The sequence below is a fragment of the Microtus ochrogaster genome, unplaced genomic scaffold (assembly GCF_000317375.1).
Source record: "Microtus ochrogaster isolate Prairie Vole_2 unplaced genomic scaffold, MicOch1.0 UNK5, whole genome shotgun sequence".
Taxonomy (NCBI): domain Eukaryota; kingdom Metazoa; phylum Chordata; class Mammalia; order Rodentia; family Cricetidae; genus Microtus; species Microtus ochrogaster.
In genome coordinates, this window is record NW_004949103.1 from 13436139 (window position 1) to 13458319 (window position 22181).

The 22181-nt window shown below is 36.8% G+C and overlaps 1 protein-coding gene across 5 annotated transcripts in view; it reads right to left on the bottom strand.

Annotated features, from left to right (window-relative positions):
* Positions 1-22181, bottom strand: part of Kcnip4 (potassium voltage-gated channel interacting protein 4) — a 1047644-nt gene that overhangs the window by 13513 nt on the left and 1011950 nt on the right. For all 5 annotated transcript variants that reach the window (XM_026788620.1, XM_026788619.1, XM_005366015.3 and 2 more), the window contains 2 exons: positions 20564-20633; positions 7979-8049 (listed from right to left, as the gene is read on the bottom strand). In XM_026788620.1, the coding sequence (XP_026644421.1) occupies positions 7979-8049; positions 20564-20633 (141 nt within the window). The remainder of the gene's footprint in view (positions 1-7978; positions 8050-20563; positions 20634-22181) is intronic.

The window sequence follows — 22181 nt, forward strand, 5'->3', positions numbered from 1 at the left end:
AAAAAAAAAGAAATGAGGAAGCTGGAGTGATTAGGTGACAAGAAAAGTTAGACTGCATGTAGCAGGACCTCAGTTCTGGGGAATCCACAGAATGTTTGCCCAGGTGAGGAACCCTCACACTGAAAACAGGTGGACTCTACAGAAATTAGTCCCAAATGTGGGGGATGCAGCTTTCACCAAGACAAGCATTTCTTCTTATTATCTTCACTTCTGCCTCTACTGAAGGGTATTTGCCACATAGTGTGCTTGATGGATATTTGTTAAATGAATGAATGAAGTTGAACGATTTCTAGAGATGCCTTCAGAGAGACCAGAGGCCCCTGAAATGACCAGAAAACAATGATAGAATTCTGTACACGGAAGAAACTCTCTCTCTCTCTCTCTCTCTCTCTCTCTCTCTCTCTCTCCCTCTGTCTCTCTCTGTCTCTCTCTGTCTCTCTGTGTGTGTGTGTGTAAATGAAAGCCAAAGATGAAAAAATTGATAAAATGGATAAAATGGAATTTTATAGCAATGGAAAACATTGCCTAATAATGCCCTCCTGATATTTCAAAGAAAAAAGCTATGCCATTTAATAAAGTGGCACATCTAGAATGTTTTCTATAAACTTAACTGATAGTTGTATGAAAATATTATTTTGTCAGCACTGAATAACAGAGCTATGAGTTTGAGGTAATGCCTCCACTGCCTAACTCCAGGGGTGCCACTCATATCCCTTTCCGCCTTAATTGAGCTGTCTACAAACACCATTTTCTTTCAGCTCCAACTCATCAAATACGTTTAGTAGCAATTGTACCTATTTCAGAATTATTATGACAGAGCAAACACTTAAACTCAATTTCAATAACATGAACAATCTGGGAAATTCTCAGCAATATGAATTATCTCAAGGTGATAATGGTAGAACTGGTGATTTTGTAGAATGGACTGCAATAGGCTGCCTGAATTGCAAAATAGCAAAAAAATTATTTGGTATGTTATAGGAAAGTATGCCATCTGCTGTTTAAGATTTCAGGTTTTAGAGGCTTTGCTCGAGATGAGTAGGATTCACCCACTTGTCTAAATGACCGAAAAAAGCCAGTCTTTCATATAATTCAGTTTGTTGTCTCTAACACATAGCGAAGAGTCTGATTTTTCATTTTTTACTCTAGTTATTTAAAAATTATGAACTTACAAATACGTTTTGTGAGTGTGGAAGAGATGCTGAAAGTTAGTGCTAAAATATTTTTTGGTGAATCGTTGTGCCAAAGCACTAAACTAAATTAACATGCCTGTCTGTCTGTCTGTCTGTCTGTCTGCCTATCTATCTAATCTATCATCTATCTATCTATCTATCTATCTATCTATCTATCTATCTATCTATCTATCATCTATCTATCTATCTATCTATCTATCTATCTATCATCTATCTATCTATCTATCTACCTACCTATCTATCATTTATTTCTTATATATTCTCTATCATCTAGCTACCAATCTATATATTATCACCATTTATTACCTTAATCAAAGGACACTAAAAGCTTCATATGTGACTGCAAAAATAAGAGATAATTTATAACTTATACACCATGAAATAATGTGAAGATGACTCGGGTTCGTCAAGGATCCAAGTCCCTTCTATTATGCTGAAAGGTCTTCTGAGACACTTGACCTTGCAATTTCCACAGAGGAGATTGGATGGAAAACTATTCCCACCACTCTCGGTCCACAAAACCTCAGTTAACCTTTCCTCAGTGCAGGCGAAGCTGGGAAAGGCCTAAACATATGCTCAGTGAGTACACTGATAGATGGCCAATAGCGGCTCTGGTTCTTACCATATTTTGTTGAACAGATGTAACACATTTGATTATAGTTTACTGTAGACTTTGTTGGAGACATTAATATTATGCATGTGCTGTAATGTATATGAATTATCTCTCTGTTATCTATTCATTTATGTTGTTACAATTCTAAAGTATGAAGTCTCTTTAAAGACAAAATTCAGCCAGCTGTGGGGATTTCAGGTGTGAGACATATATGAAATTGGAGAATTATATGTGTGCCAACCACGGCTTGAGGCCAGGCAGCCTAAATTTGAATCTTGAGAGTTGTGCATTCTGTGTAACTAGGGCAGAATATTTAACTTAGTGACCCCTTTTTCTCATTTGCTAAGAGGAGATAACCATAGTACCTAGAGAAGGGTTACAGAAATTAATAATATGTAACTCAACATAATGCCTAAAATAATAACAGCTATATAAGCATGTTTTTTTATCATTGAGTAGCTATTATTGCTAACAATTAAGCACTTAATACAGTGAATGCCAATTCTGAGATAAAAAATCTGTCATAATTTCATATGGTTTAGCTAGTCATCTAGTCTTTCCATGAGTATGTTTACTCTAGATTACAGTGTGATCTGTTGTAATGTGATGATAAATTCCAGAATTAATTACCTTTTTTAGAAATTTCCTGAAGTAATAAATGTTATTGCTAAAATCTAACAAATATTGAGCTTTTTTTTGGTGCCAGACTCACGAGTCAAATCCACCACTCCCATTTGTATTCTGTGAATTTGCCTCACTGCCGGTATTGTAGTGATATGAATATTAAGACCTAGAGGGTGTAAGTACTAAATTGAGGCTCCCACATCCACTTGGTAGCAAGAAGGAGGCTGAATCTAGTCATAATCGGAAATAGGTCCCCCCTGACTTGTTATTTCTGTCCTTTCCCATTAAGCAAATACTAGAAATCTTCCACTTTTCTTTATCTCAAAATCAGAATGGTCTGTGTTATTTGTCCCAGGATGCTGTTGGTTGTTGCTATTAAAAATGTATTCCCTCCCAAACCATTTCTATCTTCTAGATACCTTCCAGGTAGCTAATTAATTTAGAAATATGACTGCAGTAGCCCAGTTTAAAAATTGTATTTCATTCAGTATTTATTCACATTTATGAATTTAGTAGTTTATACTAAAAGTAAAAGCATTCTACCAATGTGAATATCACACACAACTGTCATGGCTAACCTCCCAAATCCAAATAAGCCCTAATATTAATTACTAGAATTTTACACAATAAAAGCATTGCTATATATTATCCCTCATCATTGGCAATAGGTAATGCACATGCCAAACTGAACACAAAGTTCTGTAAGACATCAATAGCAGAATATCATGTTTCTGATAGACAAACTCTTCCAAGTAATGGAATCAGTAGTAGTTTTCACCTCTGCCATTCTCTGTAATTAACTATGATTTTTTTTTTTAGTACTTGAACTAGACTATTGACATTAAAACCATAGTTATACTGCAGCTATGCTGGTATTAGCCTTATATAATAAGTACTGATAGGATATTCTCCTTAGGAGGACTTAAATACTAGAAGTATGCATTTCAGGAGATCTTGAGCACCTTTGCAGTGTTACCTTTGGCCCAGTAACTGCCGTTTCTCCTTTCAGGTTAACCCTGCTCACCCAGACTTGACTTCTTGGCTCACACTTCCTCAATCACTGCCACTTTCTGCTTTTCCCTTCATAGGATATTTCCTAAGTTTTGTTAAGATGATGTTTGAGATTCCTGTTGCAGAATTTTCAAACCAATGGCCTGAGGTCTTGCTGAGGACAGAGTATACATGATAAGGTATTTTGTTACCTCTGGAAATTCTACCCTAAGGACCACTGATTTACGAAGATCTAGCTTTTTTCCTTCAGCCTCCCTTCCTGTAGCCTTGTGTTCAGAGTGTTGTCCAAGTCCAAACTCTTTTCTCTCTTAAACTTGTCAGATGGTTACAATTCTATTATGCTCATGTTTAATAATTTTGAATTCATCTCTCTCCTTATCTCAAAGGCTTGTACTGCAGTTCAGTTTTTCATCAGGTTCTGTCGGGACTTTAAGAATCAATAGCTTCTAATTGCTCTCCAAGTTCCAGGAACATAGCTCACAGACATGAACAGCCCTGCGGAAACCTTCTCAGCCATCCTTTTCTTCTAAAAGACAGTCCTCCTCAGTTGGCAGCCTGCCTTAGAGGCAGTCTCTGCTTCCTTTCCCAACCCTCTCATATATTTTTCTCCTGTCTTCCAGAAGATCTACAGATGTTTTATCTTTATTCCCAGAATGATATATTCCACCCAGGGTCTCCCTCATACTTCCCATATCAAGCCTGTATTCCCTGATCAGCTTCTGCTAGTTTCTCAAGACACAATACATGAAAAAGCATCAGTCTTTGCTCTTGCAGTCAGTTCTTTCACAGGTTCATTTTTTTTAGCTAGTCTCATTTGACCATCTCATTTACCTTGTCAGGATCCTAATTAGAAATTTTTTACATGTGTGTCAGCTTCATCCTCCTCCACACATTCAAAATAGAAAATATATCCTCTAAATAATATATCTCCTAAATACTTTAACGCAGTTCTTTAGTATCTGTCTGTCCGTTTGTTTGTTCGTCTGTCTATCTATCATCTCCCAGACACTGAAATTACAAAGTAAAATAATAGATACTTCATCTTGTGGATCTGGGTTACCTCCCTCAATATGATATTTTTTAGCTCCATCCATTTGCTTGTAAATTTCAAGATGTCATTGTTTTTTTTCTGCTGTGTAGTACTCCATTGTGTAAATGTACCACATTTTCCTTGTCCATTCTTTGGTCAAGGGACATTTAGATTGTTTCCAGGTTATGGCTATGACAAACAATGCTGATATGAACATAGTTGAGCATATATTCTTGTGGGTACAATTGAGCATCCACTCATAAGTTGTTTTTAAACATAAAGCAAAGAAAATTAGCCTACAATTCACAATTCCAGAGAACCTAGAAAACAATGAGGACCCTATGAGATACATACATGGATCTAAACTACATGGGAAGTATAAAAAGACAAGATCTGAGTAAATTGGGAGCATGGGGACCATGGCAGAGGGTTGAAGGAGAGGTGAGAGGAAGGGCAGAGAAAAATGTATAGCTCAAACAACTATGAATTTTGTTAATCAGATTGAAATACTGTTTTAATTAATATTCTAATTCGATATTAAAAATCCAATTTTAGATAGTAGCTCTTCAGAATACAAGATTATAAGAACAGCCTCTCATAAACCCCACCATTTACATCAATGTCCCTGGTTTGTCACTTTGCTAAAAGCGCTGCAGGGCGATTGTAACTACACTAGATGAATGCATAGATGGTTCACTAGGTATCATGCATTCCTCGAATATAAAGGCATTTTAGGTACAATCAATTATTTAGACGGTGAGAATATTCAGAATGAACAACCATTTCTAATACCCTTCATAACAGCCCTTAAATAGCTGTACATGATGACAGCAGTTGATATTGCTAAATACTTGTTCCATTACATTAAAATTTCCCTTGGGAGAGCAATTGTTTCCTACAATAAAACAATCGCCCAAATTCAACATTAAAGAACCATAGAGGTCTCTTAGAAGGCAAAATCTTCCCAAATGGTAGAGATTATTTTTCATGCTTTATAACAGTGTCAGGACATAGTGACACACTTGTCTTTTAAAATTGTAAATAGATATATCTGTATTATTAGTCTATGTTGCCAACACGGTATTTTTAGACAAGATACAGTGAAAATTGTATTATTTTAAAATGTATTTTTGAAGATATACCCAAAGGTATTTCTGTGTCAGTCTACTGAATATGTTCTTTTTCCTCCTTTTTAGATAATATGTCTCATTCAGTGGAGTCTATTGATGCCAATAAAACCTTTGTCCCCTCCTGTGCAAAGTCACTTTTAATACTCATACTGAGCTCAGGCAGGTACAGTCACTCTTGGCCATTATCACTTTAGTCCAGAACCCTGACTCCTCTCTGGTCATTTCCAAGTCATCATTTTTCATTCCTGTTTAAAGCTGGAGACTGATATTGCACACACACTTGCTCTGATTTCTCTTGCCTTCTAATCCTCATGCTGGGAGCAGAAAACGAATGACTGCCAATTGGTTGCTGATTGAATTGTATGTGTCATGGCAACACACATGGACACACACACATACATACACCACAAGATAAAAGGAAAAATGAATATAGAGAGACTTTTTTGAGAAAGAGGCTTATTTATAATCATGTGTTACATGAAAAAAAACATTATTAAATCCTTCCATTGATTTTTAACGTGCGTCTCTAAAATCTTGAGTAACTTACAGACTATTTGGTACATTATACTGAAAAGGAACTAGAATTCAATTTAATTTTCTACAATACCGCTAGATAAACTTCATTTAATATTAGAAATGAACAACATTATTGGATGTTTTATTCCCTCATATATTTGCATTATTGGCACTTAAATAAATCTGAAAATAACTTAATCCAGTATTAAGATACAGGGAAAAAGAAGACTTCTAATTTTCCTTAACCACTGAATAAACTAATAAAGAAACCCCAAAGTCTGGAAAACAGAGAGAGAAGAGCAAAGCAGGGCAAGAGCATTTTATTTACATCCTACATGGACTTACGAATTTGGGACTCTATTAAATTTTGAGTTTATGGTGGTGTAAAAAGAAAGCACGTTCAGCAGAATCTTTACTAAGAATTTTGAATTGTTTTCTTTTTTCTGAGAAGGCAATGCTGGATAACACATCTAAGGCAGGAACCTGCTCAGTCACTAGGTTAGCTTACCAATACCTACAGGGATCATTAACACTGATCGTAACTGATTATTTGGAATTTGTGATGTGACTAGGGAAGTTGTTCTCATTGTTGGGGGAGTTTGTACATGTTGGTGAAATCCTATACTGCACAAATACTAAATATCAGTTATATGTAAATATTGGGAAATAGAAATTCTCTTATTAGCTATCAATTCTTCTCATCAATTATAAGTTAATTCTTTAAAATAATTATGCTATGTCCCTCTTTGAATTTTATTATTGAAAATTTTTATGCAAAATATTCATCAAGTAACAATTAGTTGTAAAGCTGGGCTCTATCTTAGTTATGTATTTAAATGTGCATTTTATAATCTTTCCTAAGGTGATTCATGTTGAAAGACAATTTTTTTCAAAAATGTCTCTTTTCTATTACTTCAATAATAACTGAAAAAAGGTTGGTTCATAACTAGGAGTAATTTCATTATAGTGAAGAAAATGGAAGAGATAAAACATTTTAGGTAAAACAATAAAATCCTAGCTTGCTTATTCAAAAAAAAAAATACTTCATCTTCCCAGAGACTAAATACAATCATTCAGAATTTAAGCAAGCCTGTGAACAAAATATTTTTCTCCCAAGTTTCTTACCAAATGTAAAAGTCACAGATAGCTATCCCAAGTGCATATTCCATTTATAGCATCCACATTTAAATGTATTCTTACCTGTGACCTGCTCAGTCTAAGATAAATCCCATAAAAGACATTTTCTCTAATCATAGTTAATGTCTGTTTCTCTGTCTATGAATCTATGTACATCTATCATATTTCCTCTTTCTCTCCCTCCCCCTTTTCTGTATGAGAGAGAACACAATTTTATTAAGGTTATTATATTCCAAATTTCATGAAGAACACTATATGCTTTTGCTGTAGATCACTTGAAATTTTTATTTTTATTGCAAGCTTCTAGGACTGGTGAAGGCAGAATTATTTTTGTATTACGTATCTTGCATTACTCTACATTTACTAGGCTCCTGCAGCAAGGATTAAGTATATTACTTCTATATTTCCAAGTACTGGCCCATAGTAAGTACCAGTAAATGCCAGATCAATCATTAGCCTTCTGTGATTGTCCTCATGATGCTGTTGAAGAAAGCCATGCATGAACAGATAGCACATCTTTGAAAGTAGACTAAATGTAGGTTGTAATTTGTCCAACTTTGGAAAGATAACAACAATTGCATTACAACATAATAATGAGGAAGGAGATGTTCTTGGACATTTCAAAAATTAGCAAATATCGAACCCCTAACTTTTCAACTACAAAGAACAAAATTCCTTTCAGAATGTCTTACATCAAATGGTAGAACAGGAGTCTAAAGCTTACCTCAAAACTCACAGCGCCATTGTGGTCCGTATCGAATGCATTGAACAGAAAATGTGCATATGTTGTGGAGTCTAAAACATTGAAAAAGAGACATCATTAAATTATTGTTTCGATAGTTCTTTTCTTTAACTTGTTTATTTGATCTCTGCTGCCCATCCTCTTTCTTTAGTGAATTGCAACTTGAGATTCATAGGAATGAGCTACATTCTGAGACCATCGGTGACAAATATTTTCTGTGAGCCTCTGGTTAGGATTAATCTCAAAATGAGATAGTGTGTGTTGATCCCAACCCTGAAATGAGTACTTGTTCCATAGGTGGATGCCAAAATTATGGATATTGTTTGCTGCTTGGCAACATTTTATCTCCATTAATAAAGAAGTAAGAAGCCAAATAATAAGTCACAGATGAAGTGATATCTTTAATACCTCTGTCATGATTAGTATTGCCATTGTTTGTTTTTTTAGCTAAAATAAGTATTTTTAGACTTAAAGAGTTTGAGAAACTACCCCCAATGTCACATAGTTACTAAGAGATAGATATAAGACATAAAGTTTTTGAGGTGATACCATAACCAATAAATTTTTCTTGTGGGTTTGGGACAGTGGTGACTTAAGAAACCTCTGGTGGATAAGATTTAGAGAATTTGTGGAGCCTGAGATTCCTATTTAGATGCCATTGCATGCAATAGGGTTCCACTTTTCTGTTTGTGTCCTGGGAGGAATTCATGCGCTAAGTAACAAGGACAAACATGGATGACTCAGAAAGCCCATTTATCTGGATTCTTTCTAAAGTCACTGAAGGTCTCTAAAATCTAACTCCTCCCCTGTGTTCCTTTCTCACGTATCCTCCTTCCCTCTCTTTTGCTTTTCTTTTGTTTCAATAATCTCTGAACTTTCTTCAGTTTTCATTTAAAAACTATTTGTCTTTGTTTTCTTTTCTTAATGCCCAGCTTTAGTCTTTACATGCTTTTGTGCTCAATTCTTGATAAAATTTACATGAGTGTGTTAAATGCTTCATCTCATGGGTTTTAGCCTTTAGACTTTACTCCACAAAAATGTAACCTTTTCAGCCTTTTGCTTCTAGCCCTTTATCTTCTGCTTAAAAGTTCATTAATTTCTATTTTGTGACTTTTGCTTTTTATATTTACTGGGATTTACTATAACTTCTTTTCCTTTCTGACATTATGAATTCATTTTAAACGGCTGCCAAGGCTCTAAATCAGAGTAGCAGGGATGGGGAATTACTTTTCCAAATCAGAACAAGCAAAACTGCTCATCTTCTTTCAAAGTTTCTACGTTCTGTGAGAGGAAATCCAAATTTCTCTCTACACTTAACAGATTGTGAAATACATAACCAATATTTTTCCTCAGTATTTCATCAAAGTCATTGGTCATTAGCATGAAGCTATGCATGTCAAAGCTGGCTGCACATTTGGTTTCCCAGAAATGATAGTAACAGCTCCACTCATCTCTCATTGCTAAATATAATCTAAGTACAATATAATGCATCACTGATTTAAACCATGTGAGTGGTTCGATCTCTCTCTCTCTCCCCTCTCCTCTCTTCTCCTCTCCTCTCATCCCCCCACCCCTGTGTGTGTGTGTGTGTGTGTGTGTGTGTGTGTGTGTGTGTGTGTGTGTGTGTTTAATGCCCGGATATTTAGGTGTATTTGAACATGCATGCATAAATGGACACAAAGTGTCAGTGTTGGACATCTTCATAACTATAACTTTCTGCTTTAGTTTTTGAGACAGAGTCTCTCATATTTCTCACTGACCTTGGAACTCACCATTTCAGGTAGGCTAGTTGGCCATGAGCCTTTGGGAAGCATCTGTCTACACCCTGGCAGCACTAGGGTCACAGACGCACTTCACCACACCTGGTGTTTATGTGAATGTAGGGAATCAAGCTCAGTTCTGCATACTTGGGCGATTAACTAAGACATCTTCTCAGTCCCATTACCTTTATTTTCAATCAGTTAACCAGGCACCCAAGTTGAGTTCATACAGTATATACAGCTGGCAATAGTTAGAGTGATGCAGTGTGGTACTGATAAGTTGTAGGAAAAAGGTAATTCGGATGTGGGACCAGGGATTTGGTTAAAATTGACTTAGTGCAACTGTTGGGAAATTTTATTATAGAGTAATGAAGACTTGGCAGCCTATTCAGGTTTGGAAAGTTGTTTTGTACTCAATAATAGTTTTGTATACTTCTTAAGCTCCTTACAGCCTCAAGGTGTTATGGGGTTTTAGGTAGTATGTTAAATTTATTTCCAGGAGAGAAAAAAATGAGCTTTGCATGGTTTATAATGAGCTTAATTAAGTGAGTCTCTTGTCACCCTGTTTAGACAATCAAGGTAAATATCTTTTCCTTAGCTAGCAAAACTCACCATGAATAATGGCTCCTAACAAACAATGCTTGTGATTTTTAATTACAAAATAAGATAATAGGTGTATAATAATTATTCTTCTCAAATGTTGTCTCATTAATTTCAAATTTGTTTTTGTGTGTGGTAATGGCACTCTCCCAGTTTATACTGATATAGTTTGGAGGACTTATTGTTTCTCAGTACACCTTGGCAACTGTCTTGAAATTTACCAATCTTCTACTCCAAGTTTATCATGCACAGTGATTTGGCAAGCTCAGTGTTGTGGTCTTGAGCCAGTCAACGTTTCTGTGACTCATTCTCATCTTCTTTGAATAACAGCAATACTAGCATGTACTTTGTAGAGTTATCATGAAGTTTAAATGAGGTATGGCATATACAAAGATTTTATAATACAAAGAGTCACAGGAACCTTTTAGAAGATCAGTGAATATTAGTTATCATTGTTCTTCTACTGCTTGAGTTAGAACTCAAGTTAGAACTAATTTTTTGAACAAATCTCTTGAGCCATAATAATATCCCACGTTTTAGAAGTGAAATCAGTTTGGGGTTCTTTCTTCCCACCTAAACTCTGGATTCAAGCACAAAGTGTGGAAGTAGTCTAATGTATTTGAAGACACAGTCCATGACATTGCCATTCTAATAAAGTAGATGTATATGTGTAAATAGTCCTCAGTGGTAGAAAATGTATTTATCCTGTGATAGGCCTTGGATTCAAGCATCCTATCCCCTCAAAAATATCAGCAACAATAACAGACCAGTTCTCTATTTTCCCTAATACCTGCACTGAAAATTGGTATATAATAGTCTGGAATGAGAAATACGTTTACTATGTAGTAATTTGTACATTCTTTATCATTTAATTTAATCTTTACATTCAGAGAAGCCATATCTGTGCCTCAAGTGCTTTGTATATGATGACCGCACAGTGGATATTTGTAGACATGTTCTTCTGACTTGAGATTACTTACTCATCTCTTCAATTAGATGCTAAGTGGGGATCTAGCATAGTCAAAGTATGTGCCATGTTCCGATAACACAAGCAGAAATAGTCTAGAAACCTTCATTTCCCCAAATATGTTGTAATAGTTAATGTGACAAGAATTACATACTCAATGCTTCTGCTCATAAAGAAATACCTGAACACACAGGCAACAGCACTAGCAAGCCTCTCCTTATTTTATTGCTGTATGTTAGACATGCTTCTACCCCTGGAAAGATGCTCTCTCTGATATGGCTGTGTTGATATCAAGCTATGTTTGTATGAGCAAACAAGCTATGTTTAGTAAACTCTCACTAAGCTTTAGACAATGTCAGAAAGCTGATACAATACACATTGGGCATGGACTTGTGTATCAAAGACAAAATATCTATGCAAGGCACAGTGAGATATGATGACTTATAGATACTCCTTTGTTATTTTTCATAATGGCAGAAACTTGTTGCTCTCAGACTATCAACCTGAATAAAATGTAACTCTGTGGGAGATTCTACAATATGAATCTGCCTGCCATCTGAGATTATGTTCTTCCTAAGAACATTTTTCCTTTCCAGGCATCACTATGAGATGAAATTTTCATGCAAAACATTAATTTTTAAATGGCAAGTCATCATTCTTAGAAATATCTCATTCTTTTCGATGATGTACCTTTAGATTTATGCATCCAATTAACATGAATAATCAAAGAATTTTGAAGATCCATAAATTTATTATTCTGCTTCAAATCCCTTTGGATTTGTTAAAAGAATTACTTGCCATGTAGATTTCTATGTTTAGTAGATATTCTCTAATACAGAAATATTTTTGAATAGTTTGCATTTTTAAAGTGGAGTGCTACCTAATCTGTACTGTATAATGATTTTGATTAAAAAATAATACCAGTCAATTGTTTGAACCCTGTAAACTACATGCCCACTCCACCCCAAAATTCACCCAACCCCTGTAACCTCAGAGGAACTCTGAACTACAGGCTTCAACTGCACAGTGGACCAAGAGCTACAGCTGCAGACGTAGGACCTCAACTACACACAATGGACCAAGACAGTGGGCCAAGAGAGACTTGAGTGGCTCTCTAAGACACAGAGAGCCACTGTAAGGACTTGACCAACAGGCAAATTGCTGGCACCAACTGGAGGAAGAGATGGGTAGGTGCCAATTCAAACATTCACTCAACAACCTGAAAAGCAGCAAAATAACACCTAACCCAGTGGCCACACCACAGGAAGACTTGTAACATGAGGGCCTGCTTGTTGGTGTTTCTGTCCTGCCCAGTTCCCAGAGCCAGTAAGCCCCAAAGAAAATCACACAGAGAAGTCTACATAAGTTATAAACTGATTGGCCCATTAGCTCAGGCTTCTTATTAACTCTTATAACTTATATTAACCCATTATTCTTATCTATGTTAGCCACATTGCTTGGTACCTTTTTGGTGGGGCAGGTCACATCTTCCTTCTTCAGTGTCTGGACAGGACTGTGGATAAATAGGCTCCTTCCTTCCCAGAATTCTCCTGTTCTTATTGATCACCTCTACTTCCTGTCTGGTTTTCCCACCTAAACTTCCTACCTGGCTACTGACCAATCAGCATTTATTTAAAACATAATTAACAGAATACAGAATTGTCCCACACCAAAGACTTGATCATCCTAACCCAGAAGAAGCATAAGAAGACAATATTAGTAGAACTTTACGAGGATGATAGAAACTCTTAAAGAAGAAATGAAAAATTTCCTTAAAGAAATTGAGGAAAAGACAAACAAAAATTTGGAAGAAATCAATGAATCTCTTAAAGAAACTCAAGAAAACAAAGGAAAAACAAGCAAACAGGTGAAGGGTATAGTTCAAGACTTGAAAACTGAAATAGAGGCAATAAAGAAAACAGAAACCAAGGGAATTCAGGGAATGAAACATCTGGGTAAATGAACAGGAACTACTGATGCAAGTATAACCAACAGAATACAAGGGATGGAAAGAGAAAATCTCAAATGTTGAAGATATTATAGAGGAAATAGATTCCTCAGTCAAAGAAAACATTAAATCCAACGAATTCTTAACACAAAATATCCAGGAAATCTGGTGATGTGGGAATCCCCTCTGTATGTTGTGAATACCATTGGTGAATAAAGAAACTGCCTTGGTCTGTTGATAGGGCAGAACTTAGATAGGCATGGAAAACTAAACTGAATGTTGGGAGAAAGGAGGCAGAGTCAGAGAGAAGCCATGGAGCCGCCACTGGAGACAGACACACTAAAACTTTGAAGGTAGGCCACAAGCCTAGTGGTAAAATATAAAATAATGGAAATGGGTTAATTCTAAATGTAAGAGCTAGCTAGCAATAAGCTTAAGTAATTAGCCAAGCAAGGATTTAATTGATACAGTTTATGTGTGGTTATTTTGGGAGTCTGGGTGTCTGGGAAACAAACAAGGGGCTTCTTACCACAACCTGAAACTCCATGAAAAGACCAAACCTAAGAATAATATGAATAGAAGAAGGAGAACTATAGCTCAAAGGCACAGGAAATATATTGAACAAAATCATAGAAAAAGAAACTTTCCCAACTAAAGAAGGATATCCCTATGACAGTACAAAAATCTTACAGAACACCAAATAGATTGGACCAAAAAAAATTCCCCTTGCCTTATAATAAACTAAACACAAAACATAGATAATAAAGAAAGAATATTAAGAGCTGAAAAGGAAAAAGGTCAAGTATTGTATGAGGCCACTTGTTTGTTTCCAGCTGCCCAGCCCCAAAATAATGCCACAGAAACCATATTATTCGCAATACTGTTTGGTCAATAGCTTAAGTGTATTTCAGGCTAACTCATATCTTAAATTAACCTTTCTCCATTAATCTGTGTATCACCAAGAGACTGTGGCTTACCAGGTAAAGTTCCGGCATCTATCTCCTGCAGGGCTACATGACTTCTCATTAACTGTCTTTTTCTCCCACCATTCAGTTTAATTTCCCTTGCCTAGCTCTGCTCTACCCTATAATGGGCCCAAAACAGCTTCTTTATTAACCAATGGTATTTACAGCATACAGAGGGGAATTCCACATCAGTCAAGTAACATATAAAGTAAAACACACAAGAATTACACTTGACTTCTCAATGGAAACCATAAAAGCCAGAAGGTCCTGGGCAGATGTGCTACAGACACTAAGAGACCAGGGATAGAAACCCAGACGACCATACCCAGCAAAGCTTTCAATTACCATTGATGGAGGAAACAAGATATTCTATGACAAACCAAATTTAAACAATACCTATTCACAGACTCATCCTTACAGAAAGTACTAAAAGGAAAACTTCAACGCAAGGAAGCTAATTACACCCCAGAAAACTAAAACACAGTCAACAGATAACCTCACACCAGCCAACCCCCCAAAAAAGGAAACACACAAACACTACCACTGAAAAAAAAAAGGAATTAACAATCATTGGATATTAATATCTGTTAATATCAATGGACTTAATTCACCTATAAAAAGACAAAGACTAACAGAATAGATACCAAAACAGGACCCATCCTTCTGCTGTAAACAAAAAATACACCTCAACCTCAAAGATAAACATTACCTCAGAGTAAAGGTGTGTGAAAAAAAAGAATTTATGTCTGACCTCCTTGTTTTTGCTAACTTTGTTATGCTGTAGCTATGTTGGTAAAATGAATCACATAAAAAAACTGTTATATTCTATAATTGTATAATATGTAAGGACAAGGAAAATGAAGTTTCTGGTCTCTTTGTGAACTGTGTTTATGAGGCAAAAAGTCTTCTTTTGAGAGTAATAAAGCTTCAATTCAAAATTAAACTGTTAAAGACAATTAAGCTTTAAAAACTGTGCTTATTGTAATGCTAAGTATTTATGTACTTAATTATGAAAAACAGCTTTATTTAGTCTTCTGTTTATGTTTCCAAGGTATAATCAAAAGCAAGTAACTAAAACAAACAAGCCAGGGTTGTTTGCTCAGATATACTTAATAGGTACTTGTCCTCAAACTTATCAGAGATCTGTTCAATATGGCATTTAAATTGTTTAAATTTACTATGATAGACAGATTCCAGATCCTAGCAATGACTCCCAAAACCTCAGTAAAGTGGGACAATTAACTCTCCGGTGTCTTGCTTGTTAACAGCTTAAATTGGTTCTTGGCAGCAGACAAGGCATTAGGTCAGTTTTACTCAGTTTTTAGTGTTTACTACATAGTCTTCACTCTGTTCTAAGATATATAAAAGTCTAAGGATATAAAAGCTTAAGTAAATTCTGGAGATCTCAGAAAATGATTTAAGATATATAAATACAAGTTGTAAAGTTATAAAAATGATTAAGGTATAAATAGTTGGGGATATTTTAGGTTTCTATGTTATTGTTACACTGAGATTTCAAAGGTTTAGAATTTTTTTTATTGGGTTCTACATTTTTCTCTGCTCCCCTCCCTCCCCGCTTCTCAAAGGTTTAGAATTTTAACACTCATCAATGGAGTTCTGATAAGCGGATGGAGCGCTGACTACTTACTATTTGGTCACAAGCTCAAGATTTTAAATTTACTTTGGTTATCTTCCAAGTATAAACTTAAAGGTGCTTTTAATTGTGCTAAAATCTCTGTCCAGTCTATATATTTGACTTTCTAGAGAGAAGAAAAGATGCTTTTGCTTTTTATAATGTGGATTTCAGTAAGCTTCAGGCGACAAAGAGGTAGTAAGACTTGGATTCACATCTCACAGACCAAGTGCATGCTAGATGAGTATAGCCTATGTTTCTGCCCCTGTCTTCTGAGAGTGGGATCCCTCCCCTCGTCTTGAGACTCTTCTCTTTCCCCAATTCCTAGGACTGTAGGGTTTACAGTTGTAAATGTAAGGTTTCCCTTTAAGTTCCTAAATTTTAACTCCTGTCCCTGGCCGATATTTGTTGAAGCATATTTCCACGTGGCTGACACCACCCAGCGATCATCTGTGGACTGCAAACTGCTGAGCGCTGGACTTGCTGAAAGCTGATGTAAACCAGTTTAGCTGATGTGACTGCTCCCTGTCTTTTCATCTGGGTAGCTAACCAGATGATTCTAATGAATGCCCCATTGCCCAGCCTTTGGCTAGTCTTTCAGCCTTCCTGGTCTCTGACAGTGATGCCCTAGTTTCAGCTGCAAGTATTTACAGAAGAGAGTATATCATCTCTTTCTTCCCCCAAACAGGCTGAAATGCTAAGTCAAAAGAAAATTTCCTGTCATAGGAGACAAAGTGGCTACCTATGATGCCAATTGGCATACCAGAAAAGTGGGCTCAGGTTTAACTATAAGTAGATTTATTAACTGAAATAGTTCTGCAATGTGGTAGGACACTTGGCCAGCTTTATGTGGAACAAAGAGGTATTATATGGCTTTAAGGAAAATTGTTATTTATATACAGGCCATTCATGATTATAATCTGCTTGGACTCAAGGAAATATTGCCAAAAGGAAAACTGAGATAAAAAATAAATGGCTGGTGCCCATTTCCAGGCTCCTTCTATTAGTAACTGTGATGTTAACCATCCCAGGGCCTTTGGCCCTTCTTCTGCTAATTATTGTTGGTCCTATATCGTTGATGCCTCAACTAGATGATAATTCCAATCTGGGTTCCATTGAGTTGATGGTTGTTAGATCCAAATATAAACAAGTACTCATCACAGAATCAAGAATTTGATCCAGGATACAAATCAAGGTGGGTGGGGGGGGGCAGGGGTATAAGACCCAAAAGCTAACCTGTAAGCTTGTCCTGCTCAGGGCCCAGGTAATATCTTGGGATGCTATGAGTTGTCATTCTTGGAAAACAACAGCTAAGCCAGATGGGAAACAATGGTGTCCATATGGGTTTGTCTTTTAAAAAGTCCTAGAATATATGTTTCAGGGCCACTCATCTTGGAATTCCAGAGAGTGGACTTAGCCAGAGTTGATCTACCTGGTCAGTATTTAATATTTAATTAAAGCTTGGTTCAAATTTGGCTCAAAGTGGTAGAATTGGTTCTTCTCTTACAATCTCATGACTAGCATGATCTTCATCCCATTATTTCCTAAGCCCTTCATTCATTCACACATTACTCTTATGCAGTAAACATGTCTCAAGTGCTATTATTCACTGTTCAGTGATCTGTGAACACAGTGAATAAAATGACTAACAAAACCTTTTCTCTTCCTTTGGAGTTGACTTCCTCATGGTGTGAAAGACAGCCAACAGTAACAAGGAAGAAAAATGTTAATTATTTGGGGGTCTGTCATAATGGAAAGAAATGGAGGAGAGCCATGGGGAAGAGTTCAGAGTTACATTTTTAAGGTGAAATGGTCAGAAAATGTTTTCATGTTTGCTTGCTTGCTTGATTGTTTGTTTTCTCAAGACACAGAGAAAGAAGTGTGTACAATTAGGTGGTTGGGGAGGTGGAGAGGATCTGGGAGGAGTTGTGGGGATAAAAGCATGATCAGAATGTATTGAGTGAAAAATAATTTTATTCAATAAAGAAAGCAAAACATGGTGAGAAGTAGAGATGTGACTGTAGTAAAATGATTCCTGGGGACAGGGACTAGTGTGTTCAAGATCCCAGAAGTCACAGTGTCTGCTGTTTTGATTGTCTATCAAGGAAGTTGCATGGCTAAAACAGAATGAGTCATAGAGATTGTGGAAGGATAAGACAGAGAGAGGGAGGGAAGGGAGAGAGGAGGGAGGGGAGGAAGATAGAGAGAGGGAGGGAAGGGAGAGAGGAGGGAGGGGAGGAAGACAGAGAGAGGGAGGGAATAGAGAGAGGAGGGAGGAGAGGAAGGAGAGCAGGACCATGAGAGGCTGCAACGATAATGCATGCTGTGATACATCATTTGTATTGCAGAAGCTTTCAGAACTGTGACATGAGGGGGCCTCTATTTTAACAGGGTTACTGACTTATTTTGAAAATTGACCATGGTCAGGGGAAGAAGCAGCCCAACCAGCGGGGCCAGCTCAGAGACTGCTGACTTCCTCTGGCAGATGCTCTTGTTGTGTTTTGCTTGGTTATGTGATAAGTGCCTTAGAAAGGTTACAGCCTGGTAAATGGCAAAGTCTCCTGAAGCCACAAGCACAGGAAGAGGCAGTAGATGCCTCCAGTGTTGAACAAATTTCAGAGCTAAAATGCTCAGTCCTGTGAAATTTTCCTAGACTCTAATTTATGTCCCTACTAGGGTCTATTCTATCACTATTTCCTGTAGAATGGAATGCTACGTGTTACAAGCCCTTTGTATTAAGCTACTGAAGTTCTCTCTTTGCATGATACTTTTTCTGTATGTAAGGTTTCGGTCTCTGTTATGTTAAAAAAAAACAAAAAACAAACAAGTTCATCCTCCATATTTGCCTGCTTTCTCTATACCTCTTACCACTCTCTGACTAGTTGTACGCAAGTACATTCTTTGCTGGTTGCCATAGTCTGCATACTTCCCATTTACTCCCTTAGCCTCTGCAGTTGGGGTACTGTCTATGCCTGATTCCCTTTATAAAAGTTGCTCAGATCAAACTCAACCATGACTCCATATCCTTCTTCATGCTGCTGTGTCCTGAGGATGTATTCAGATCCTTGCCTTCTTGGAAGATACTGACTTTTATGTCTCCATTTTCTTACCTTCTAAATTGTTAATTTTCCTTTTACTTATTCTATGTCTATCCTGTGTCCTTCATGACTATTTCCTCCCACGCCCCCTTGCTTGACTCATGAGGCTTTCCACTTTGTATGAACACACTGTTCCAAGTAATATCAACATGGTTTAACTCACTACTTTGTTGCCAATAACCTTCACATCTCCGTCGTTTTCTCTGACTTTGATCTTCATATTTTTCCTTATTTCTTGATACTAAATGCTCACAGGCTACTTAAATGTAATTTGTCCCAAGTTGACAAGTTTTCTTGTAACAAATTTCCTGATAATCATGACAGACCTCTGGATAGTATCACTAATGCTTTCTCTTTCTTTTTTTTTCCTGCCATACATCACAGTCAATTATTAAAATCCTTTCAGTTTCCCACAAATTGTCAGATTTGTTTGTATGCTGTCTCTTTGTTTACACCGTTACCTAGACTCAGGGATCTCTGCTGCCCTCTAGAGCTGAAAGACATCATCCTGAACAGGAAAACTCCTGAGAGGACTAGGAGGCCACGGGTGACTCCAGAAGTGAATTTATTCCCTGCAAATTAATTTCCATATTAAGAGGAAAAAAATCAGAGGGAAGGGTGCTGAGTGGTGAAGGATAAGGCATTCCTAGGAGCTAGGCATATATTAGACACTTTTAATTGCTCATGATTCAGCAGAACATCTAATTATGGCTGTAGCTGGTTAATATAGTACTATTTTTAAGTTCACATCTTACAAGCCATACTTCATGTTGACTTTGCTTTATATTGTCCTTTTGCTAAAGAGACTATAGGATTCTATATTTGAAGACTGGCCACATCTTTTTGCTCTGGTTTCTCCTCACATGTAGCTGGGCATTACACCGGTCTCAATGACAAGTTAGAGAAGACACGGTAGCATATGCTTCTCTCCACTCATCTCTAGCACGCAGGCAGCTCATCTCTAGCACGCAGGCAGCACCGTTTTATCCTATGCCGAGCTTTATTACAACTAAAATCATAGCTAGATTTTTATTAATTTTCTCAGGTGGAAGGTTACCGTAAGAAGTTACTGGAAAGAAAAGGAGATAACAGAAAGTACACTAGCTAGAGCTACACACACAAAAAATTTAGGTTATAACCCAGATCTGCCACTGAGTTGATGTGTGACCCTAATAGAATCATTTAACTTCGCTAAGCCCCAGATTTCACATCTGTAAATTGAAGGTAATTGCATTTGCCCTAATTTTGAGAGCTGAGAAAAATCAAATGAGTACCACAATGCGCTTGGTAGAGCCTAAAGCCATTTTGAGGGCTCCTTATAAAGGTCAGAAAGCAATGTGTATGGGAGAATCAACGTGCTGGGCACAGAGGGTAACTCTGATTAAATTGAAAAAAAAGTCTTCTAGAGATTCAGTGATTTGAATGCAGCTTATTTTAATAATACACTTAAAATTCTATGAGCGTCTATGCTATGCATTAATTCTTTTACATGAAGATTAAAAATATAGAGCCACACTATGAAAGATTAAACCAAACTCAAGATTGCATGCATAACTCTAGCTGCGAATATGTTAACAAGTCCTCATTTGTACTTACCTCCCTGTGGAAAGAACTGCGAGTAAATCTCCTTGAAGGTTTCTTCATTAACAACACCACTGGGGCATTCCTAGGGAAAGTGGCAAGAAGTGATGTTAGCAAAGTCTTCATAAAAGGGATTTTATAATTTTGAATAGAGTTGACTGCTATGCAAAGATGCATGAAGAAAGCTAATCATCATTACTACACACACACACACACACACACACACACACACACATACAGGGGTGGGGAGGGCATAAACTATTTTTCTCATGTATTCAAGAAATAAAATCTTGAAACTAAAGGTTTAAATATCTTTTCATATGGAGCACCGCCCTCGTTTGCAGTCTATTGCTGTGATCCATGACGACTTTGGGAAGAATGGGTTAATTTTCTCTTACACTCTATCATTGAAGGGCATTAAGGCAGGAACTCAGGAGAGGAACCTGGAGGCAGAAAATGAAACAGAAAAAAATGGAGGAGTTTTGCTTACTGACTTGATCTCCGTGGCTTGCTCAGCCTTCCTTACAGCACACAAGGTAACCAGCTGAGTGGTCAGCTCCATTCGTGGCTTTTTCTTTTCTTTTTTCCCCTCCTTTTTCTTTTTGTTTTGTTATTTTACATTACAACCACAGTATTCCCTTCCACCCCTCCTGCTGCTTCCCCTAGACTCCCCTCCAGTCTTCCCCCTAGCAGGTGGTGCTTGAGGAAGCAGAGGAAGAGCTGACATAAATATTATATAAATACACTATATATATATATATGAAGTTTAAAAATACAATTAAAAAGTAGTTATTACTGAAAATAACTAACAATCCTTGTAAGGCTTAAAATAGTCACCACTTTGCTAATAAGCTTGTTTCGCAACTGTGAGCTTTGTTTATTCCGATAAGCCAATTAGGTCTTCATTTGTAATGAGCTTCCTTGGAGGGATTTTCAGTTTTCTCATTTGTTCATGTGAGAAATATTGCCTTTGGTATACAAACAATTTAGACTGATAGCTTTGATGTGAATTCCTATTTACAGAATCTGTCAACATATTAAATCAATCAATGACAGGTAGCTAGCTTATCTTCATTGCAGTAGAGTAGATCAGAAAGTACAGTCAGAGAGGAAGATGTAAATGAGATTGGGACTTTCCACATTATTACAATTATTTTTAGATTAAAGGAGTTCTATGGAAACGGTAATGATTTCAAGATCTTAGAATATTGGAACAAAGGAAGAAGAAACAAACATTAAAAAAGAAAAACAGGCAAACCAAAGCATGGCTCATTCCATGTGCTGCTTTTTCTATGACCTGGAGCCCAAATAAGGCTGAGCCTTATTTTGGATGTTTCAGTGAATGTGCTTATGAACGCAATTTACACTTAAATATTGAGGTTTTCTGAAGGAATTCATCTTTTGCCATGCTGGTGAGAGTCACTCAAATCTCCTTGAGTCTTGGAAAGAACAAACTCTGGCAGTCTTAAGCAGTAGGGGTCCTTGGTAAGCTGCTGTCGACTTCAGCTGCAACATGGGCACATCTTTGCATCATAAAGGATGCCTTTTTATGTTGCAAACATTTCTTGATTGCATAGCCTGCTGGCTTCCCAGCTCAGAATTTGTACTGGCAAGACTTCTCTGGTACTTTAGC